Below are 23,899 nucleotides of genomic sequence, written 5' to 3'. Positions count from 1 at the left end.
TGCCAAATGATTTGATTCCTTCTCTCTCCTCTCTCCATTTAAAGTTGCACTTCCAAAGAATCTTGTTGGATCCTTGAAAACCAAGTTTCCAAATAAAGTTCCACTGCCAAGTGATTTGAATCATTCTCTCTCCTCTCCCCATTTAAAGTTCCACTACCAAAGAATCTTAATCAATCCTTGAAAACCAAGCATCCAAATAAATTTCAACTACCAAGTGATTTGATTCCTTCTCTCTCCTCTCTCCAATTGAAGTTCCACTACAAAAGAATCTTGTTCGATCCTTGAAAACAAAACCTCCAAGCCTCCAAATAAAGTTCCACTACGAAGTGATTTGATTCCTTATCTCTACTCTCTCCATTAAAGTTCCACTACCAAAGAATATTGTTCGATCCTTGAAAAACAAGCCTCCAAATAAAGTTCCACTACCAATTGACTTAATTCCTTCTCTCTCCTCTCTCCATTTAAAGTTCAATTGCCAAAGAATATTGTTCGATCCTTCAAAACCAAGCCTCCAAATAAAGTTCCACTGCCAAGTGATTTGATTCCTTCTCTCTACTGTCCCGTTAAATTTCCGTTACCAAGTGATTTGATTCCTTCTCTCTCCTCTCTCCATTTAAATTCCACTGCCAAAGAATCTTGTTCGATCCTTGAAAACCAAGCCTTCAAATAAAGTTTCACTGCCAAGTGATTTGATTCCTTCTCTTTACTCTCTCCATTTAAAGTTCCACTGCCAAGTGATTTGATTCATTCTCTCTCCTCTCTCAATTTAAAGTGCCACTACCAAAGAATCTTGTTCGATCCTTGAAAGCAAAAGCTCCCAAACAAAGTTCCATTGCCAAGTGATTTGATTCCTTCTCTTTTCTCTCTCCATTTAAGTTCCACAGCCAAAGAATCTTGTTCCATCCTTGAAAACCAAGCCTCCAAATAAAGTTCCACTAATAAGTGATTTGATTCCTTCTTTCTCTTCTCTCCATTTAAAGTTCCACTACCAAAGAATCTTGTTTGATTGTTGAAAACCAAGCCTCCAAATAAAGTTCCAGTGCCAAGTGATTTGATACCTTCTCTCTACTCTCTCCATTTAAAGTTCCACTACCAAGTGATTTGATTCCTTCTCTCTCCTCTCTCCATTTAAAGTTCCACTGCCAAAGAATCTTGTACGATCCTTGAAAACCAAGTTTCCAAATAAAGTTCCACTGCCAGTGATTTGATTCATTCTCTCTCCTCTTTCCATTTAAGGTTCCACTGCCAAAGAATCTTGTTCGATCCTTGGAAACCAAGCCTCCAAAAAAGTTCCCCTACCAAGTGATTTGATTCCTTCTCCCTCCTATATCCATTTAAAGTTCAACTACCCAACAATCTTGTTAGATCCTTGGAAACGAAGCCTCCAAATAAAGTTCCACTACCAAGTGATTTGATACCTTATCTCTACTCTCTCCATTTAAGGTTCCATTACCAAAGAATCTTGTTCGATCCTTGAAAAACAAGCCTCCAAATAAAGTTCCACTACCAAGTGACTTAATTCCTTCTCTCTTCTCTCTCTATTTAAAGTTCAACTACCAAAGAATATTGTTCGATCCTTGAAAACCAAGCCTCCAAATAAAGTTTCACTGCTAAGTGATTTGATTCATTCTCTCTACTATCTCCATTTAAAGTCTCCACTACCAAAAAATCTTGTTCGATCCTTGAAAACCAAGCCTCCAAATAAAGTTCCACTGCCAAGTGATTTGATTCCTTCCCTCTACTCTATACATTTCAAGTTCCACTGCCAAGTGAGTTGATTCATTCTCTCTCCTCTCTCCATTTAAAGTTCCACCGGCAAAGAATCTTGTTCGATCCTTGAAAACCAAACTTCCAAATAAAGTTCCACTGCCAAGTGGTTTGATTCCGTCTCTCTCATCTCTCCATTTAAAGTTCAATTTCCAAAGAATCTTTTTCGATCCTTGAAAACCAAGCCACCAAATAAACTTCCACTACCAAATGATTTGATTCCTTCTCTTTACTCTCTCCATTTAAAGTTTCATTGCCAAGTCATTTGATTCCTTCTCTTTACTCTCTCCATTTAAAGTTTCATTGCCAAGTCGTTTAATTCATTCTCTCTCCTATCTCCATGTAAAGTTCCATTGCCAAATAATCTTGTTCGATCCTTGAAAAACAAACTTCCAAATAAAGTTCCATTTCCAAGTGATTTGATTCCTTCTATTTCCTCTCTCCATTTAAGTTCCACTGCCAAATAATCTTGTTCGATCCTTGAAAACCAAGCCTCCAAATAAAGTTCCACTAACAAGTGATTTGATTCCTTCTCTCTCCTCTCTCCATTTAAAGTTCCACTACCAAAGAATCTTGTTTGATCGTTGAAAACCAAGCCTCCAAATAAAGTTCCACTAACAAGTAATTTGATTCCTTCTCTCTCCTCTCTCCATTTAAAGTTCCACTACCAAAGAATCTTGTTTGATCGTTGAAAACCAAGCCTCCAAATAAAGTTCCACTGCCAAGTTATTTGATTCCTTCTCTCTACTCTCTCCATTTAAAGTTCCACTGCCAAGTGATTTGTTTCCTTCGCTCTCCTCTCTCCATTTAATGTTCTACTGCTAAAGAATCTTGTTCGATTCTTGAAAACCAAGCTTCCAAATAAAGTGCCACTACCAAGTGATTTGATTCCTTCTCTCTCCTCTCTCCATTTAAAGTTCCACTGCCAAAGAATCTTGTTCAATCCTTGAAAACCAAGCCTCCAAATAAAGTTCCACTACCAAGTGATTTGATTCCTTCTCTCTCATCTCTACATTTAAAGTTCCACTACCAAAGAATCTTGTTCAATCCTTGAAAACGAAGCCTCCAAGCCTCCAAATAAAGTTCCATTACCAAGTGATTTGATTCCTTATCTCTACTTTCTCCATTTAAGGTTCCACTACAAAAGAATCATGTTCGATCTTAGAAAAACAAGCCTCCAAATAAAGTTCCAATGCAAGTGACTTAATTCCTTCTCTCTCCTCTCTCCATTTAAAGTTCTACTGCCAAAGAATATTGTTCGATCCTTGAAAACCAAGCCTCCAAATAAAGTTTCACTGCCAAGTGATTTGATTCCTTCTCTCCACTCTCTCTATTTAAAGTTCCACTACCAAAAAATCATGTTCGATCCTTGAAAACCAAGCCTCCAAATAAAGTTGCAATGCCAAGTGATTTGATTCCTTCTCTCTCCTCTTTGCATTTAAAGTTCAATTGCCAAAGAATCATTTTCGATCCTTAAAAACCAGGGCTCCAAATAAAGTTCCACTGCCAAGTGATTTGATTCCTTCCATCTACTCTCTCCATTTAAAGTTCCACTACGAAAGAACTTTTTTCGATCCTTAAAAACCAAGCCTGCAAATAAAGTTCCACAGCCAAGTGATTTGATTCTTTCTTTCTCCTTTCTACATTTAAAGTTCTACTGCCAAAGAATCTTGTTCGATCCTTGAAAACCAAGCCTCCAAATAAAGTTCCACTGCCAAGTGATTTGATTCCTTCTCTTTACTCTCTCCATTTAAAGTTCCACTGCCATGTGATTTGATTCCTTCTCTCTCCTCTCTCCATTTAAAGTTCCACTACCAAAGAATCTTGTTTGATCGTTGAAAACCAAGCCTCCAAATAAAATTCCACTGCCAAGTGATTTGATTCATTATCTCTACTCTCTCCATTTAATGTTCAACTGCCAAGTGATTTCATTGATTCTCTATCATCTCTCAATTCAAAGTTCCACTACCAAAGAATTTTGTTTGATCGTTCAAAACCAAGCCTCCAAATAAAGTTCCACTACCAAGTGTTTTGATTCCTTCTCTTTACTCTCTCCATTTAAAGTTTCATTGCCAAGTGATTTGATTCCTTCTCTCTCCTCTCTCCATTTAAAGTTCCACTACCAAACAATCTTGTTTGATCGTTGGAAACCAAGCCTCAAAATAAAGTTCCATTGTCAAGTTATTTGATTCCTTCTCTCTACTTTCTCCATTGAAAGTTCCACTACGAAATAACTTTTTTCGATCCTTAAAAACCAAGCCTGCAAATAAAGTTCCACAACCAAGTGATTTGATTCTTTCTCTCTCCTTTCTACATTTAAAGTTCTACTGCCAAAGAATCTTGTTCGATCCTTGAAAACCAAGCCTCCAAATAAAGTTCCACTGCCAAGTGATTTGATTCCTTCTCTTTACTCTCTCCATTTAAAGTTCCACTGCCATGTGATTTGATTCCTTCTCTCTCCTCTCTCCATTTAAAGTTCCACTACCAAAGAATCTTGTTTGATCGTTGAAAACCAAGCCTCCAAATAAAGTTCCACTGCCAAGTGATTTGATTCATTATCTCTACTCTCTCCATTTAATGTTCAACTGCCAAGTGATTTCATTGATTCTCTCTCATCTCTCAATTCAAAGTTCCACTACCAAAGAATCTTGTTTGATCGTTCAAAACCATGCCTCCAAATAAAGTTCCACTACCAAGTGTTTTGATTCCTTCTCTTTACTCTCTCCATTTAAAGTTCCATTGCCAAGTGATTTGATTCCTTCTCTCTCCTCTCTCCATTTAAAGTTCCACTACCAAACAATCTTGTTTGATCGTTGAAAACCAAGCCTCCAAATAAAGTTCCACTGCCAAGTGATTTGATTCATTCTCTACTCTCTCCATTGAAAGTTCCACTACGAAAGAATTTTGTTCGATTCTTAAAAACCAAGCCTGCAAATAAAGTTCCACTGTCAAGTGATTTGATTCCTTCTCTCTCTTTCTCCATTTAAAGTTCTACTGCCAGAGAATCTTGTTCGATCCTTGAAAACCAAGCCTTCAAATAAAGTTCCACTGCCAAGTGATTTGATTCCTTCTCTTTACTCTCTCCATTTAAAGTTCCACTGCCAAGTGATTTGATTCATTCTCTCTCTTCTCTCCAATTGAAGTTCCACTGCCAAAGAATCTTGTTCGATCTTTGAAAACCATGCTTCCAAATATTGTTCCACTGCCAAGTGATTTGATTCATTCTCTCTCCTCTCACCATTTAAAGTTCCACTGCTAAAAAATCTTGCTCGATTGCTAGCCTATTGTGAGGTATTAATGATTTGAAAGAAAAAAAAATTGTACAAAAAAATTTAATTATTAAAAAAGCAGTGTTAAAATGACAAAAATACCCCTATCACATTTGATGCATTATTTTGGGTTGCTTTTGAAATTTGTTGTTTTGGGGGCATTTTTGTTCACTTTTTTTGTGTGAAGCTTGTGACCCCAATAACACTATTCACCTTAGGCTTGGCTTTATATATAGAGATACGTTTTACACTCAATCAAATCTTTCAACTACAGTTGGTTTCTGTAAAAGCAAATTCAGCTCCAGCCCAGATGAAAAAGTCGGGCAGTCAATGGGCCCAAAAGTGTCGGACTACCCAATCAGGAAATTCGTGCCCAACCATGCACTTGAGTGCCATCATGACGTCAGCCATGTGGAAGGGCTTTTTGTGTTAGGCGAGTGGAGAACATGCGCGTGTGAGAGGCACATTGGGGGACAAAAATGGGCGGTGGGGCTTGCGGTGCAGCGCACTCAACAAAGGTGAAGCAGGGGAGACGTGGCCCGTTTATATCTGTTGAATTTCCAAAGAGTAAAATATATGGACTGCTGAATTTTCAACAATAAAAAAATTTGAATTCTAATCCAACGGCTATTACACGTGGAGCAATGTGGGATGCTAATTTTATAACGGCTCTATCATCCAACGGTCCTCATTAATCAATCCTTTTTACACTTAAAAATTAAAAAAAATGAAAAATGGCAGGTAGCCATTGTGCCCAAGTGGCAACCCAGGCTGTTGGAATGCAAAAGAAAATTTATCCAACGGTCAATATTCGGTTAGAAACAAATTAAAAAATAAAATAAAAATAGAGAAAAATGAAAAAACAAAATTTAAAATCTTTCCTATAAAATACCCAACTATCCTCTTCCACCATACACCACATCTCAATCTTTCCAATCAAACAATTTTTCTTTCAAAGTTTCCAAATACTTTTGTTTCAAAAAATGGCTAATGATGCCGGCTCGAATTGGTCAGTCATTGAAGATGTTACATTGTGTGAATGTTGGGTTCGAATTTCTCATGATCCGATTACGGGTAATGAGCAGAAGTTGCCTCAACTTTGGAAGAAAGTTCATACCACTTTTTGCGAGAAGCTTGGCAATAAAAGAACGGAGCAATCTCTAGCAAGCCGGTGGAAAAAACTCAACAAAGAGTTCATTAGTTGGAGAAACGCCCTCAAACAAGCTCAAGATAATCTTCTAAGTGGCGAAAATTTATCGGATGAAGTAATAATATTTTATTTATTTAATTTTATTATTACACCCAAATTGTCATATTTAGTTTGAATTGATTTTTTTTTCTTTTTCTGCCCATATTTTTTGTAGGCACTTCAAGCACAAGTTTGGTACAATGCGGCCAACAAGAACAAGTCATTCACCCGTCATGAATGTTGGAATGTTGTCAAGGGTTGCCCCACATACAAAATTGTAGGAAATGGTCCACCAGTTGTCATGAACGACACCTCTCTGCACTCTACACCAAAAGACGACTCGCATGTTCAGGAAGGTGACCCACATGAAGTGTCGGAACCGACCCATCATTCACTTAGGCCTCTTGGTAAGAAGGTTGCGAAGAAAAGAGCTATAGAAGGGAGTTCTTTCAAGAGTGAATATATAAAATGTCTGGAAGAAATTATTCGCAAAGGTAATTTAAGTTTGGAGCGGGATTGGTTAAAAATCTAATAAAAAATCTATCCACAAAAATTGTAATTTCGTATAATAACATACGGCACGACGAGATTGGTTAAAAATCAAATCCGAAATTAAACATAATATTATCTTTTTATTAGCACCAATTGCCTGTGGCGTGGCATTGCCCCATTGTTTTTTAATGCCACTTGCCCGGGCAGTTCATTTACAAGGTGGAGATGCACTCGGACAATTACTATTCACTAACCCTAAGGGGTGGAACTGCTCTTTGTAGGGTTTTAGGTTGAAATATATGTCAAATTAACCTGATAAGCTGGTTTTCGAGTGGTTGAATTGGACTGAATGAATACATGAAGACGTTTTCTTATCCTTTTCTACCTAGTTTTTTCAAGAACAATTTACTTCTTCAAGAACAATTCTTATATAGATCATTATCAAGGCGGAAACTTATTGTTTTTATTTACTAATTGATAAGATTTTGGAAATAATTTGTATATCGAGAAGGAACGCAATAGTTGGACATTATGACTACCGCTTCCAGTACATTGATTCATCATTCCTCCATGCTTTTATGTTGAGTAACTCAGAATTCTTGTGTTCCAAAACTCATGTAGTATAGGTGGGGGTGGCCGCTATATAGAGGGGAAAGAAGAAGATTGTCATTCCACCTCTGCTCATGCGTGAATTAGATTTCCAAATAATCATATATTATGGTCATGGGGCACTATAATTCCTGTAGGGTATTGCAATCCATGTGAGCCGTGGAAAGGGCCATCACAATATAGACTGCTACTCATCTTTTCATCTTCTTTGTAGGTCAAGATGGTGTAACAGAAGATGCTACCTTTGTTCATGGCGAACCTTCTCAAGATGGTAATGGCCCCCCAAAAGTTGATTCTAAGGTGGAAATTCTTCACGAGAAAGTCACAAAGCAAATCATTAAGGAAGGTCATGGTCAAAAACCATCCAAGTATTCAACATGCTTCTGTAAGTCTCAAGTGGTTGCTTGTTCTTGTACTTCTAATATCGTAATGTTTGGATAGTAGTAGGTATTGTTTCCGTTTTGGTAGTGCCGTGTACATTAGTTGAAAATCCAATAATTTTTATGTGTGCATGTAAAATGATAGTATGGAAGTAAGACATGAATGAGCTTGTGACCTGCAAACAGACGCGCACAACATCCACGTTCACAGAGTTTTGTATGTGTATAGAACTAATTGTGCATACGTATAAGATACATGTAGACAGGTCTTGTAGTGAATTTTTTTACTCTGATTTTTTTTCAGTCACTGAGTGATTGGCATATGTGTGATAGTGCACCACAGGGCATGGACTGAAAGCACGGGACACAAGTTTGAAGACACATGGGATGAACAACAACCACTTGAAATGATTTTAGGAAAAGGTATTAGCCTTGCCGAGTTGTATGTTACTGTTGATGTAAACAAAATATATGCAAACGAGTTCTGGCATGCTCCTTCTTCAGTCTGCAATTAGTTTTCTGATTTCTTTATTGCATTTATTCTCTGTAATTACTTGTCATTTCAGATGCTTTGGGTCTATAAGCATTTAAGAATTATGTAGCGGTATTAAATACAATGGACTTTTTATTAGTAGTATATTTTTGTTCACTGCAACAGAGGAAAAAGAAATGACTGGCTTGGCTATTGGGGTGTCCAGCATGAAGTCTGGAGAGCGTGCCCTATTACACGTAGGCTGGGAGTTAGGGTATGGGAAAGAAGGGAGCCTTTGTTTTCCGAATGTTCCACCATTGGCTGATATATCATATGAAGTTGAGCTTATTGGATTTGATGAAACCAGAGAAGTAAGTTACTCACTCAAATGTCTTCCCAAGTAGTCACCAATGGAAGTTTCAGATTCTCTTTTTCAGGGAGTTGCTTCAGTAATATAGTAACATATATATATATATATTTATCTGTGAATTCTGCCTTTCATAGGGGAAAGCTCGTAGTGACATGACTTTGGAGGAAAGGATTGGAGCAGCAGATAGAAGAAAGATGCATGGAAATGCTTTATTTAAAGAGGAAAAACTAGAGGAGGCAATGCAACAGTATGAAATGGTTACGCACTTGTAATTCTTACATATTTTATTTATGGCCGATGAGCTTTTGAGTTGTACACTCTCTTTTCTATATTTCCTTTCTGACAAGATTCTGGTGGGTTTTCTCAGGCCATAGCATATATTGGTGACGACTTCATGTTCCAGTTGTTTGGGAAGTACCGGGACATGGCTTTGGCAGTTAAAAATCCGTGCCACCTTAACATGGCAGCGTGTTTTATAAAGCTCAAGCGCTATGAAGAAGCCATTGGACAGTGCAGCATTGTAAGTATACTGCTATCACAAGAAAGTCATCTAATTTCATGTGTTCAGGCGATTGTGCTATTCATCATTAGATACTAGAAAGTTGGATTTGTAGGCTTATTTGGGAGCATAACTGCATCTGTAAAGTTCGAATCTGCATTCACTCTAACCTGCCATTTTCGATTGCCATAGAAATGAAAATGCTCTTAGTATGGACCAGTGAAAAATTTGTAGGCTCACTACTCACTAGCACCATTCTTCGTTCAATAATCGAATTTGGGTCCTATACAAATCTTATGATATCTAGTATGTTACTGTCCGTGCTTCCTCCTTTTGTTCAAACTTCAAACTATATGGCTGTGATAACTTAAAATTGTCAATGCAACCGCATCTGTTGATTGATTTTTCTACATTGCTTGGAGTCGGCAGATATTTAGAGTCTATTTGGTACTCTACTTGAATCCAACTTTTTAAACTCAAAAACAATTTTCAAGTTTTAGGCCTTAAAAACTTGTTTGGTAGGACTATTTTAAAAAACTGAATTCAATACTAACTAAAAAATATAGTTTATTATCTAAAAACACAAAAATTGAGTTTTTAGAGTTTTTAAACTTAAACTCACTTTTTTCTTTTCTCTCTCTTTTCCCCTCTCACTCCAAATCTATCTCTCTTATCTTCTTTCTCTCTCACCCTTCTCTTTTTTTTTTACCTTTTTCGTCTCTCCTTCAATCCGCTCTCTTCATTCTCTCGATTCTTTCTCACTCCTCTTCCTCTCTATCTCGTCCGATCTTCTCACTTCTTTCTTTTTCCTCCAATCATCTCTTACTTTATTTCCTCCTCTCTCCTCTTTCTCTCTCGACCCCCTTTTTATGGATCTTTTTGTCTAGTTTAAGTTGTAAAATTTAAAAATTTTAAATTGCATACCAAACAAGTTTTTGAGTCTTAAAGAAAATTGTTTTCAAGAAAAATTCTTAAGAAATGTTCTGAAAAATTATAAAAACTTTCAAATAGGATACCAAATAAGCCCTTACTTTTGCATGAATACCCTTAAATTGTAAATGCAATTGTGTTAAACTGTTATTGGATGAATGCTCACAGGTACTGGCAGATGATGAAAACAACGTCAAAGCGCTGTTTAGGCAAGGAAAAGCCAGAGCAGAGCTTGGGCAGACAGATGCTGCGCAGGAAGACTTTCTAAAGGCGCGCAAATTTGCACCTCAAGAAAAAGCTATTGCAAGAGAGTTACGTTTGCTTGCTGAACACGACAAGGCTGTTTACCAGAAACAAAAAGAACTCTACAAGGGAATTTTCGGACCAACCCCAGAACCTAAACCCAAACGGGATAATCGGTGGATCATCTTTTGGCACTGGCTGTTGTCATTGTTCTATCATCTGATCATCTTTTGGCACTGCCTATTGTCATTGTTCTATCATCTCTTCAGGCGCGAAAGGCGTAAAGCTGATTAGTCAAAGATCTTAAGTTCTTGAATTGTATGACAAATGAGGAAATTCATGTACTGAACCTATTCTAGTAAACAGAGCTTATGAATTCTGACCCTGAGGTTCACTCGTTTACGTTGTGGCAGGGGAGTTTAGATGTGAACATTTTTAGCCATGGAGGGCCGGCCCAGGTCTAGTGCGGGTAGAGCGAACGTCCGGGTCCAAAAAAATTAAGGGCATCAAAATTATTAGTGTGGTATATACATATACGTTTTTATAAGAGTATAAATTTATAAAATTTGGTTTAATGACAAAAAAATTTAACTAGAACTGGTGATTTTTTTATTTAAAATTAATGAGGGTGTCTTGGGTTCAAAACACCATGTGTGCTTATTTAAATTCCAATATTCACAAATTTATTTTCATAACAGTATAAATTTATAAAATTTGGCTAAATGATCAGAAGTTTAATTAGAGGCAATGATTTTTGTATTGAAAATTAACAAGAGGTCCTATTCAAGTCTAATCTTCAACAAAGGGTCATGCGTAGACTAAATTTTTTAACCAAATTTGCAAATCATATTACATGTCATGAAAAGGTTTAAGTTGGTGCCCATTCATTACTTATACATATCATTAAAGACTCCAAAATATCATTATTTTTTTAGTCTTATATTGATGAGGTTAGTAAATACGAAAAAACATCTCACGATTTATACAAAAACACTTTAAAAGTTCATATGAAAGACAAAACTCATAATCTATCTATTTGTAAGCCTGAAGTTTTTTTGTTTTATTCTCTCGATACAAAATAAATTAGTTTTTCCGTGTTTCTAAACTACTGAGTGAGTTTGAAGTGCTTTTTTAAATATAATTTTATCGATGTCTTACACGTAAAAACAAATATTTTTTTTTATATGAAGTAAGGGCACATTTTTTGGCGCCATCATGGATCTCAAAAATCTTTGGACCGGGCCAGGAACGAAGATACATTGATCAAATTGAACTGTTCTAATGTTAGACAAAGGTTTGTTTACTGAGTTTCGGTTGTGAAATTTCGGTCGCTACCAAAATCTTTAGATGGTGTAGAAATTGAGTCTATTTGTTACTTTGAAGTAATGCTTCTTGTTTATTTAGTGTATATTTGGCTGGAGAACTTGGTTTCTTTAGTTACAAGTTTAGTGGTGTATATGGATGAGAGTGATTTTAAACACAATGATTTGGAATTTGGTGCATGAAATTGAAATTTATGAAATCATAAAAATATTGGTTTAAGACTTCCCACTCCTCGATCCTTTTAAGTATGGAAAATATCGTTAAAAAAAAAATTGAGGTTTGAACATTCCCTCAATCCAAATGGACCCCAATTTATGACTTCCCTTGTCTCCATAGTTTAAGGGTTTTAGCCTTAAATTGTGGGTAACGGGATGACAAGGGAATGTCTCGTATAATTTTCTTTAATTAATTGGAGAAAGAAAATTTGAATTTGAAACTTCTTCCAACAAAAATATTATATGTTTACCAAGTGGAATGGCGGTGGAAAAAGGGGAATTTGATTTCTCCACTTATTCCGCGGTTTTAATAATTTTTTAGGAATGAAAATATAGACGAAGTCCAATCAAAGTCAGTAATCAGACTCATGAAAAATCATCAATTCCAGTACTTGGGGCATGAGATTTTTCTTTTCTTTTTTGAACTAATGATATTATCTACACTGAGAAGAAGGGATGAGCTTAGCCTCATAATGAACTAGTAATAATGTAATTCAAATTCGCTTTTAACCAAAATCGAACTTAAACCTCACACTTATAAGTGAAAAAAAAAATATCACTATATCATAGTGCTAAGTGACTTAAGATATAAGATTTCGACTCCAAGAGAAAGCTACAAGATGAGATCATTAAGGAACTCTGAAAAACATAAAAAATAAAAAATAAACAAAGGAGGACTTTTCAGAGTGTCTGAACACAAACGCCTTTATCAAGTAGGAGGGGATGGAAGGGAAGAGAGATTAAGATGGGAGAGAATTCTACTCCATATCCTTATACAAGTGAAATGACACTTTAAAAAAACTTTGCTCTATCTATACTAACATATGGGCACACAAAAAGTGTGTGAGAAAATTGTTTATTCTTGTTTTTGAAATAGAAAGAGAGAAGGAGAGAGAGGAAGAGAGTGATAGAGAATGTGGGAGAGAGAGGTGAATGTCGGTTAGCCTTACCCCCATTCCCTGCGTAAAGCGGGAGCCTTGTGCACTGGGTACGACCTTTTTAGAGATATATTAGGATTACATGTAAATGAGACCTTGAAAATAAAAAAACAAAATTTGGTTATGTAAAATTACATTTCTACCCCATATTTCTTATTCATGTTCTGTTTTAATTAGAAGATTAAACTGATAATTTTATAAAATTTTAATTGATAATGGGTGTTTTATTAATTAGTAGAGATAATAATATATGGGGTTTGTGTTCCCGAACACATTAAAAAATCTCTCAAAAAATAGAGAGCCTCTCAGAGTAGTTGCTTTCATTTGGCTGCTGGCCTTCAGGCTAATTCCATAACATCTGATAATTAAACTGAAATTCTGGAAACCATTTTGTGTAATTATTATTTGCTACATAAACTAAAATAATAATAATAATAATCCAAAAAGTAAAAACAACATTTCTTCATTTTCTAATATGCAATTACAAAGATACAATCAGGGTTTGGTTTAAAATTTAGAATTTAGAATTTAGAATTTCACCCAAATCAGAAACAAACCCACTAAAAACACCAACTTTTACTCTCTCCATTTTTTACCAAGGATGGTTGGGGGCCATGGAAGTCCAAGCACAGTAGGCACAGACAATCCTCTGAGAAATATACACATAAACAGCAAATGACAAGCTCATCAGCATCACATCCTTCCAATCACCCTTCTGCTTTGGGCTCAAATTCTCCTTCAAATTCTTCCCCAACTTGTCAAATCCCAGCAACATCATTGGCTGCTGCTTTTTTTCTTGCTTCTCTTGTTTCTCTGTTGGCTCATGGCCTCGGCAAGATACAAGAACTGGGCTGCTTCTGCTTCTGCTTTTGATCTGGGAAGAATTACTGCCAATTGAAAGGGCAGATGATGGGATCTGGAAAGTGAAGAGATTTTGGGTAATTAGGAAGGGTGGTTGGGAGGTCGAATTGAGCAAGATTGGTTTCTCCATTTGGATGGTTTGAGTGGGGAAGGGAGGGGAAGTCTGGTGTTTGACCATGGAAAACAAAACCCAATCATCCCCTCAATGGCCAATGTATTTTTGGAAAAAAATATCTTTTCGGTTTTTGGTTTTTGGTTTTTTCTCTCCAATGATACATATGAGAAATATCTTTCATGGAGAATTTTGTACTTTTGTAGTAAGTGTGAAGTTGGGGATTTTCGCACTCTCTTTTTGTCATCGTAATTTTATCTTTAGATTTTCTTTTCAATATTTTTAATTTAAATGTTAAATAAACGGATGTACGAGAGGTGAAAAGAGAGTGCAAAAATCATTCGTAGGTCATATAATTCATGGGACCTACATGAAATGATGAAAAAAAAACTTTAGCCATTTGAAGAGAAAAACTAAGAAAGTCATCTTGTCTTTTGGCTTTTGGAGCCGTTGGCAATCCTTCTTAGTCTTTTCTCCCCCCTCCACTTCCTTTTACTTTTGATCTTGGGTGTAAGTATTGCTGAAATAACCATTGTCCTTCGGCCAGACGCACAACAAACACAAGGTTTTGACTCCAACTCAAAATGGTCATGGTGTTCTTTCAAATTCACCAACAAAATAGGAAATAATGGAAATTATAATTTAAAATGTAGGATTTAAATAGAAAACATATCCGGAATCTCTTAGTTACATTACCATCCATTATTCCATGTTTTAGAAAAGGAACGATTCTAAATTCAGAAATGATTAATACACTAACACTCCTGAAGTTTATCATTTTTTACAAAATCTTTATAAGTTTGAAACATTACATTAAACACTCCTGAAGTTTTCATTTGTTTAAGTTCAATCTAATGTTTCATTGTAATTTTTTTTTAATTTGATTTATTTATTTATGAAGTTTTCATTTTCAGTTTTAAAATAATTACCTACAAGAGTAATTTCGTCCGTAAGGTGATGAATGTAAAATAAATAAAAATCTCAAAAAGTGAATGTAATACTTTTTTTTTTTATTAAACGACAGATTTTATTACATTAGATGTTAGATTAATTATTGATAAAATTTGAACTCACATTGTCAAAGATATTGTTAAAAAATAATAAAATGGAAAGAAATAAAATCCAAATTTCAAAGTTCACCATCCTTTGCGTTGACGTTTGTGGTCTTCTTATCCCCTACGTCTCCGCTAATCTCTCATTCCCTTTCACCACGTTTCTTTAATCTTTGGGGCCCACCTCCAACTGTGACCCCACAACCTAAAATCCAAAACTTAATCTGCACCCTCCAGATTATAACCCAACACAATCCACACCGTACAATATCAATATGGTCAATTAAAGTAATCAATGGCTCGACATCAAAAGCACAACGACGAGTCAAACCCTCCCTCCTTCCACTTCGTACTTTAATGGGAATTTTAAGGAAAAGTAATGTTCGTTTTAACGAAAAATCATATTTTTACATTGAAAAATTAAATTTGGTATTATTCATTTTACCTTTATTTTACCCTTATCGTTAAAACTCAAAATTTTCAAATCATTTTCATTAATTTTCCTTAGTTTATTAAATCAATCAAAAAAAATCAATCAACGAGCAAAAGCAAGGAAGAGTGTAGAAGGAGAAAACGAGAGTAAAAATCACTACCCTAAAACGAAACTTGGTTCCGTAATTCATAAATAGGAACACTGCTTCATACCAAAATAAAAAAGACGAGGCAATCTCTCTGTACAGATTCTGGTTAGTAGTTCATGAAACAAATACAACAGAAACTCTGAAGAACAAAACCTAATTGAAGCTATAAAAACACTACATTACAAGGTACAACATAAAACTATCAGCACGCCAAGGTTACGGTTACCCGCCACATCGAAAACCCTATCGGAACTCCTCTTCGTCTGCCCATCACAAGGAATGATTCCGCTTCGTCGCTTCCATCTTCAGCAAGAGATCCTTTATATCCGCTTCCATCCTCATCTTCATATTGGAGTACTCACGATAGGCTCGATCTAGAGCTTGTACTTCTTCGACTTTCTTGTTGCGCATTTCCTCTGCCTCGACTAAGCGCAGCTTTGTTATTCTGCTCCTATATTCCTCTTCAATTGTTTCGTTCTTTGCCATCGCTATGAGTTTAAGTCTCTCGGCATCTCTTCTTGCGTCATCTGCTCGTGTTTGGAACATTTTCGCTTCAGCCTGCTTGATCCTCACAATGCTCTCCAGCTCATCGAAAAGAGGTTCTTTTTGGGCACTTGTGTGAAACTCCATCTCCATAAGGCGTTTATCATGCTGATCGTAGTTAAAGCTAGGATGAATGTTTGCTGCAGTCTCCAACTTAGAGGACTTGTCTGTATATACTGATTTCAGCCATGAGGGTTCCTGGCTTGGCCCAGCAATCCCATTGCTAACTTTACTATGATCCTTCGACGATAAAACGGGTGCTTTGCCTAGCTTGGAACTGTCGGCATCTGCAACAAAAAGTGAAGGACTTATTAGCAATCTTACAGTTTCCATTTAACTAAACACAGGATTACTACACTGAGCAAAAAGGCACAGCTTTGAGATTCAACAAAGCCATGAGTTTCTGCTTCGGCATTGTGTACTCATGCTATATACTCCGTAATACTCGATACTATTCTTTCCCCTTAATATTCTCACATAAGCATAAAAAAGCAGTTCAGAGACACTGATACATACGCTTTTACACCAGCCATCAAACTGAATCCCCAAACCCAGAATAAAAAAACGAAGCTTCAAGCAGGCCAAACACATTAAGTAGCGTCAACATTTCAAAAGGTTTCCATGCATGTCAAAACAAAGTACACAACTAAAAAACTTTTATTAACAGCAATTCACAAGTATCCAAATCTCTATGTAACATCGATATCTTGTAAACCATGGAGAAATGAAGCATCTGTAGGTTTCACGAGGCAAAATATAACAAAGCCATTTTCCCGAAGAAAAATCCAACGGAAGCAAGGTTAGTCATCTTAGAAAACCTATGTAAATGACTGTTCTTTTATACCCTCAATAGCATGAAACACCCTTTTTACTAAAAACAAATATATGGCAGACAGAAAACATATTGTATTGAATGTTCATTAGAAAAAAAGGTATGATTCTATACAATGATATTATGACAATGCAGATTATAACCCCAAAAAGTATCGTAAGAACAAAACATTAAAATGTTTCGGATAAAACAAATAACTTACCCGCGAGAAAAGCCATGACATAACTGTAAACCTCCGGAAGGTCAGACTTGTTTACCAGTCTTGCCAGCGATTGATCAGCAATTTCACAAAGTCTTCTCCCTCTCATGTCCTTGCTGACACCAAATATTCTCTTAACGTATTCAAGTTCCCTAGCCAGATTTTCCATTGTCCAATCCTTTGCGAAATTCTGAAAAACCTCCTTCACAAAGCCAAACATCTCAGAAGGATGATCGCAGGCCACACAATGAAACTGCATCTCAGTCGTCCCTTGGGATCCAGTAGCACTGCGTCCATTTCTAATATAAGATTCCCGCAATGCACAATCCGCATGGCACCAATGGAGACAAACATCACACCCAATCCAACTACATGTATTTGAGGCCATGTCAAACTTTGAGCACACAAGACACATACATGCACTGCAAAAACCACTCTTTTGCGAACAAACTTTGCAATCACATTCATCCACAGGCACCAAACTCCGACAAGAAGGATTTCTGCATCTTGAGTTCAGAAAAATTTCAGCTAAATCAGAAGATGATGCACCATTCTCTGGCTGGAGATAATTCGGTAGACCAGTCTTCAGAGCAACCAAGATTTCAAGTTGCGCACGATGAGCCTTTAGTAGCATCTCCATGGTTATATCAGACCTGCTCTGCAGTGCCTTCTGGAATGCAAATAGTTGCATGCGCTTATCCATATTTAACATCATATCGCGAATGGTCTCCTTCACACATGAAGCGGATTGTCCTGTCATCTCATGAAACTTTCTAGCCATTACGTGTATGGGATCAGAGACAATCCTGGCAACGATTGTCTCCACAAAATCAGCTCCACCAATGAGAAACTGCTCTTGTTCCTTCTGACTGCTAGTCCTATATAAACTACCACTACTTTTCTCTCTCATTAGTCGTTTCCTGTCAAAACTATAGTTTGATCCCATTTCATGAGATCCAACGCTATTTGAAGGTGATCTAACATCCTCATGGTTCCTTGCCTGTCCTCCTGACAACTGCTTGTGGAAGCTCAGCTGCCTTTCCATTCCATTCGCCACTTTAGGGCTTCCTTCAGGATGTCTAAGATGTTGTTGCCCTTGGCCCAACTGACCATTTGGAATGCCTTGCGATGCTTGAGACTGTTGTTGTTGAGACCCGTTTCCATTCGTCAAGATTCTTTGATACAAAGGGACTTCTTTACTCTTAGCATCATTCTGAGTGAGTGCTTGCCAAGGAACTTCTTTACCCTTAGCCTCACTCTGAGCGAGTGCCTGCCAATCAATTCCCTGGAAAAGGGGACGACTTTTAACCGACTGTTCAAAGTCCATCGAATTCTGGGTGGTTAGCGAACAGCTAGGGTTGTGATAAAACGACTGCGAGCCTGAAAAGGATACTGAGTGAGTAAATCCATCAGAGTTAGTACGAAAGGTATTGCTTAGAGACTGAACACTCATTGATTGGTCAGGAGAACCAGGAGCTGCGCCACCAATGGGTAACAAAACATTAGGCAAGCTAAGAGAAAGATCAAGCGGCTCAAGTGCCAGCTTCTCATCCTTCATACTAACACCAGATTGATCAGCCTTCTCCTGTCTCCTAACCGGAGAGCTCGAAAACAACTCGAAACCCCTACTGCTGGGTCCTTCCATATCATTTTCCATGCCAGTGAGCAGCTCTCTGGATTCTCTGTCAGCCCACCGACCATCTTCAGCTGAATCCACCAGATCGGCCGGTGTCACGGCCACGCTTTTACCTTTATCCTTAAAATTCTGACTCAAACTCATACTCATATCCACCGTATTCAGTTTAACCACTTCATTATCCTCCTCATCCTCGGTTACCACCTTATCTGACTCGGTCATTTCGTCGTCATCATCCTCCGCCTTCACTTCAAGGTCTATTCCCTTATCTTGCTTTGGTTCCTTTTCCAATTCCTTCGGAATCTCCACGACCACTTCTTCATCACCTTCCCTGAAACTCCCTTTTCCCTCATCTTCACGAGCTTCCACATTCCCGCTTTGATCAATCATATCGATCTCGCTATTGGGTAAGTCATCATCTTTCTTCTCCTCCTCCTCATCTTCCCTTTCACACACACTCCCTTTATTTGCATCTTTCACCTCTTGTTTATCCGAGGACTCGCCTTTCTCCTCCCTAGCCTCTTGTTTATCCAGAGTCTCAGATTTCTCCTCAACCTTATCTGTATCTGTAACCAAAGACGCGATTCGGATCTGTGCTTCTTCCGTTTCAGCTCCCCCTTCAAGGCCCAATTGGGGCTCACCTCCACCACCAGCTCCAGCTTCCGGGTCAAGCTCACCCTCCTCCATTTCACTACTACTCCTACTCTTCTCAGCCTGAACCTCCTCCGTCTCCGTCTCCGTCTCCCTCTTCCTCACCTCAACACTCTCTGGCTGCTCCACCGGAACCTCATCCGTCTCCGTCTCCGTCTCCGTCTCTCTCATCCTCACCTCAACACTCTTTGGCTGCTCACCCTGAATCTCTTCAGCCTCCGCCTCCGTCTCCTTCTTCCTCACCTCAACACTCTTCGACTGCTCACTCCCCACCGAGTCCTTGGACCAAGTCGGAGACTTGGACTTCGACTCCGATTTCGAACCCTTCCCATCCCTAAACCTCCTCGCCGGAGACCTAACCCTAGACTGCTCGCTCCCCGAATCCCTCGAATTCGACCACGTCGGCGACCTCACGTCCCTCAACCCTTTCCCTCCTCCTCTCTCCTCGAACTCCTTCCCGAACCTCCGCCACGAGAACGCTCCGCTCCCGCTGCCTTCGCGCCTGGACCTGTCCCGCTCCGATCGAAACCCTTTCGGAAACTCCGCCGGCGACCTCCTCGACGCGGAGAAGCTCTCGGACCGGTGCGTCAAATTACGATCGTACCCTCCGCCATCTCTGTTGTACCGATCGGTCCCCTTCCTCCTATCGAAACCGTCGAACTCGTGCTCCGTCCTCTTCCGGACAGTTCTGGATCCGCCGCCGGAGCCGGCCGGTTCCCGATCGTCGTAGGAGCGAGCCGGCCCTTTAGAAGAAGCGGAGGAGGACGAAGAGAGCAAACCCTTGCGCACAGTATCTGGCTTGTAGTAGAAGCTCCGGTGCGAAGAGGAGGAGGAGGTCCGGCCGGGGTTGGAGCTCGGGTTCGGGTTAGGATTCGGATCCTTACTGAAGGAATCGAGATCGTCGCTGGATCTCAACCTCTTCATTTCTCCCCCAAATTAAAAATTAAATCAGAAAAAAAAACAAAAATTGAAGAGCTACCGGCTACGATGTTGTATGTGAGCTGAAGGGGTGAGGGCCTTTGCCCATAAGGGAGGTCGAATTGACGGGGATTTCGACGAAAGCTGTTTGGAAAGTGAGCTGGGTTTGCAGAGAGAGGGGATGGCCGGCGGAGGAAGGAAGGTTTGGGAAGAGAGAGAGGGGTAAAATTGGAAGAGGGGAAAATGGGGGTGGGTGTAGGAGTGGATTTCAAACTGTGGTTTCGTTGAGTCAACGCAGCTTTAACTACTGATGAGGAGAGAGAAAGAGAGACAGGAGAGAGAGAGTTGGATACGCAAACTGCGTGGAAACGCATTGAAGACTGAAGAATGTGTCCCTTGACTCCCTTCGTTGGCAGCGTCAGAGTTTTCAATGCTTCGTGACCATAGTGGAAGGTACATTAAACGCCATGATATAATCGAATAAAAAAATTTGTCTAATATTTTGACAATTTGTGTATCCTTCCGTTTGAGACATACTAAAAAATTTCTTGTTGGCAGCTTAAGTGTATTTGAATGTATGAAGTAGAAAAAGGTGCGCACACAGCCATGTTAGGAGGTTTGATGGATTAGAAGATTAACATTCGATGTGTAAAACTTTTATGGCATCAAATTACCCTTCTACCGTTAGAATTTCAAAAAAAATCAACGCTGTGAAACTGTAGGTTATTATAGAAGTCGGTTCGGTTTCATTTGGTTCAATTTTCTTTGGTTTTTTCGGTTCGGTTCGGTTTTGTTCAGTTCGGTTTTAGTTTTTTTTTTTTTTTTATAAAACTTTATCTTTTTTAATATGAAATTTAGAAAATAGGCTTTCATTGGCAGATTAATAATAAGGAAATGGAGAAAGTGGGAAAGTAGTTGTTCATATACAAGATCATATAAACCAATCATATTCTATCAACAACCTCAATTACAAAGAAAAATTATCACTGTATCCATTCAAAAAGCAAACAAATAGAGAAGCTCTTCCAAGTTTCAAAGCCTTCCAAAACTTTCCTCCATAACCAATGAAATGTCCTCCCTAATTGAACCAAATATGCTCCTTGAAAAAGCCCTAGGCTTAGTTTCAAACTTAGCAACAAAGTTTCACAAAAGAAACATCATGGGCATACCTTCATAAAGTGTACATAAATTCGGTTCGGTTCGGTTCGGTTCAGTTTCCAAACCTCCAAAACTAAAACCAATCCAATAAGATTTGGTTTGGTTTTTTCTTTTTTGGTTCGGTTTTATTTCGGTTTTCGGTTCATGTATTCAGTCTGATTTTTTTCGATTTTTGGTTTTTTGAACCCACACCTAGGTTATTACATTTGTTATTTCTCAAAATTCATTTTAATAAAAGAACAATAATATCTAAAATTAATAAAATTTTAACAACAATAAAAAGAGTCAATTGTCATATACGTAGTATGTGGTAAGAGGCTAATTTTCTCAAAATGAACAAGACATTCATTATGAAGAAAAAAAAATCATTCGATTTGGAGAGTATTTAATCATTTGTATGAATCAAACAAATTGACTCTTCTTCAAGAAAACCTTCGGTAAGTCATATTAATCATAGAATCCAATAATACAAAATATAGATAATGGAGAAACTCATTCTTTTGAGAGAGTAGTTGAACTATTGACACACCCCGACCTGAATCAGGGCATGCTGGCCGTCACGTAAGGGTGACGTAGTCATGTGCACAGTGCGGAAGCAATAGAGATATAAGGAATTACGAATAAACAAAAACCAAATCAACTAGAGTACTAGATAAGATAAGGTGCTAGCACAAGATTAAGTGTGAAATGCACAACCAGAGCATAAATAGCCTAAGTGCAGTCAAGCAGGACAAGTACTAATAATACAACACCCGACGGTGATCATACATGGTGATGTTTTGTCATAACCCCCGTCAAAATCCTCGTGATCCACCAAAGCACTTCTACTTAAAACTTGGAGGGGCGCAAAACAGAAAGTGTAAGTGGGCAAAAACAAAGTTTTTCAAAATCATTTCAGTCTCAAAAGTTCTAACCCCTCACCCAAAAACCTGTATAAGTTCCCAGAAAAATAATAATAATAATAATAATAATAATAAGCTGTATCGAAAATCATACTCAAGATGAAAATCCATAGAAGTATATCATGCCAAAGTATCTCAATATATCAATGACAAATATCGGTCAGCCAAATCCCTCTAATTGAATTTGCATGGCTGAGTATATAGCTCATAACCAATCTCAATCATATCAAATCAAATCCTGCACACGAGTCAGAACCACCTGAAGTGGTCTGTACGACAAGACTAGGTGTAAAATAAGTATGCTTTAGTGCTACGATCACGTGAAGGCTGTGCGAATAATCGCAGGTCATCTACCAGTCGGAACCACCTAAAGTGGTCTGTACGACAAGCCTGTACACCTAACTTGGATCCAAGATGAGCATATGGTGCGGGAGGTGAACATCACGTGAAAGACCGTGCCCTAACTTTGGGCGAGAGCACTAACATCGGGGTGCAAACCAAAAGACCAAAAGCACTAACACCTAAAGTACTTGCATGGCATTTCAAAACGTATAATCATTCAAATTCATTTTATGGGAAAAGTCTCAATTATATAGGTACATACGGAAAACCAAAAGCTCACTCAATGGTATGTCGAAGGGTCGTAGCCCCCAAGCCTCAATTGATGGTGCTCATCCCCAGGATAGGTCTCACCTATATGCAAAATAACTAAATAAACGTTATTTAAAGCACATACACAAAACTATGAAATAACTTCTCATACAATACTCAAATAGGGCATTTGAATATACCACCATGACCTACTCAACCTCAGAAACACCCCCATATTTTTAGAAAAATTTTCCGATGCCCCACACGCCAGCAAGGACACTGCCATATACGCCCCCACGCGCGGCCACGTGCCTGGCACGCCTAACAGAATCATTAACGGCGTTAGGGAATATTCTGTCAAAAAGCAGCATATTCCATTAAAACTAACCTGACGCCGTTAGAATATTATGTCGTCTTCAACCTTCGAACTCGGTGACCGACACCATCGCCGGAAAACTGAAAAACTTCAAATTCTTCATTTCCCGCTCATTTCTCAACCAAATTTCATGAAATTTGTACCAAAATGAAGCTTAGGACGAGAGGAACAAAACCTTACCACTTTCAAGCCTTGAAATCCATGGGATTTCGCCGGAGGGACCTCAATAATCCAGCCAAACTTGAAACTCGCCAAACTCGACTTCCTGACGTCCAATTCACTTCGTTTTTCTTCTCCGAGCTTCGTAAAGATGTCCTAAAGCTCACTATAGCTAAAAATCTTCGATAACACGAGTGCATAAACAGTGACCCAAAACTAGGTTCTCGGGTTCTTAAGAAAATGAGGTCTTCACGTTCTAAATATGGTATAGATGAGGGCGTGACGATGAGATGAAGATGATGATGCTAACCACGAGCTCGATTTGTGCGTGAAATGGAGGGTTCAAGGTTTGTCCATACAATTGTACAGACATGGAAGAAAATGCGAGAGGGAGGAGAGAGAGTCAACGGAATAAGGGGAGGGTATGTGTGTGTGGTCCAGTTTGCAGTTAACCAACCAAAACCTTAAGTCTTTAGTTCTAATTAGGTCCAAATAATAAGGGATAGAACCTATTGGTCCAAAACCTTAGTTAATACACACACACACAACTCAATAATAACAAGGGTATAATAGAAATTCCCACGCTCTTGAGGATAATTAATATATACGTCCGGGACGGGCTGTCACAACTA

The 23,899-nt window shown here is 38.2% G+C and overlaps 2 protein-coding genes across 7 annotated transcripts; one reads left to right on the top strand and one right to left on the bottom strand.

Moving 5' to 3' along the window:
- The first annotated feature begins 3 nt into the window (after positions 1-3).
- LOC126586192 (peptidyl-prolyl cis-trans isomerase FKBP42-like) lies at positions 4-10,602 on the top strand. Of its 5 annotated transcripts, XM_050250935.1 has the most exons (10): positions 14-84; positions 2,468-2,542; positions 4,769-6,301; positions 6,401-6,719; positions 7,541-7,711; positions 8,040-8,129; positions 8,365-8,549; positions 8,683-8,805; positions 8,916-9,068; positions 10,146-10,602. In XM_050250935.1, the coding sequence occupies exons 3-10, from the start codon at positions 6,020-6,022 to the stop codon at positions 10,512-10,514; spliced, it is 1,692 nt and encodes a 563-aa protein (XP_050106892.1). In that variant the 5' UTR covers positions 14-84; positions 2,468-2,542; positions 4,769-6,019; the 3' UTR covers positions 10,515-10,602. The 5 variants fall into 5 exon arrangements, with proteins under 5 accessions (XP_050106876.1, XP_050106866.1, XP_050106892.1 ...); XM_050250919.1 differs by lacking the exon at positions 2,468-2,542 and having other exon boundaries at positions 4-84; positions 4,131-6,301; XM_050250909.1 differs by lacking the exon at positions 2,468-2,542 and having other exon boundaries at positions 4-84; positions 3,461-6,301.
- Positions 10,603-15,336: 4,734 nt separating this feature from the next.
- Positions 15,337-20,476, bottom strand: LOC126613481 (protein OBERON 4-like). Of its 2 annotated transcripts, XM_050281176.1 has the most exons (3): positions 19,299-20,476; positions 16,880-19,232; positions 15,337-16,132 (listed from the first exon to the last, which is right to left on the bottom strand). In XM_050281176.1, exons 1-3 carry the CDS (start codon positions 20,085-20,087, stop codon positions 15,573-15,575), a joined length of 3,702 nt encoding a protein of 1,233 aa, XP_050137133.1. In that variant the 5' UTR covers positions 20,088-20,476; the 3' UTR covers positions 15,337-15,572. The 2 variants fall into 2 exon arrangements, with proteins under 2 accessions (XP_050137133.1, XP_050137132.1); XM_050281175.1 differs by having other exon boundaries at positions 16,880-20,476.
- Positions 20,477-23,899: the final 3,423 nt, after the last annotated feature.

This window comes from Malus sylvestris, chromosome 2 (genome assembly GCF_916048215.2).
Source record: "Malus sylvestris chromosome 2, drMalSylv7.2, whole genome shotgun sequence".
Lineage (NCBI taxonomy): Eukaryota > Viridiplantae > Streptophyta > Magnoliopsida > Rosales > Rosaceae > Malus > Malus sylvestris.
This window is presented reverse-complemented; position numbering and strand designations above follow the sequence as displayed.

Coding starts and splice junctions, on each gene's coding strand:
- LOC126586192 (XM_050250919.1), top strand. CDS start 6,020: ATGGCTAATGATGCCGGCTCGAATTGGTCAGTCATTGAAGATGTTACA. Junction 6,302..6,400: donor GCGAAAATTTATCGGATGAA/GTAATAATATTT, acceptor TATTTTTTGTAG/GCACTTCAAGCACAAGTTTG. Junction 9,069..10,145: donor CCATTGGACAGTGCAGCATT/GTAAGTATACTG, acceptor GAATGCTCACAG/GTACTGGCAGATGATGAAAA.
- LOC126613481 (XM_050281175.1), bottom strand. CDS start 20,087: ATGAAGAGGTTGAGATCCAGCGACGATCTCGATTCCTTCAGTAAGGAT. Junction 16,133..16,879: donor TGTCATGGCTTTTCTCGCGG/GTAAGTTATTTG, acceptor TTTTTGTTGCAG/ATGCCGACAGTTCCAAGCTA.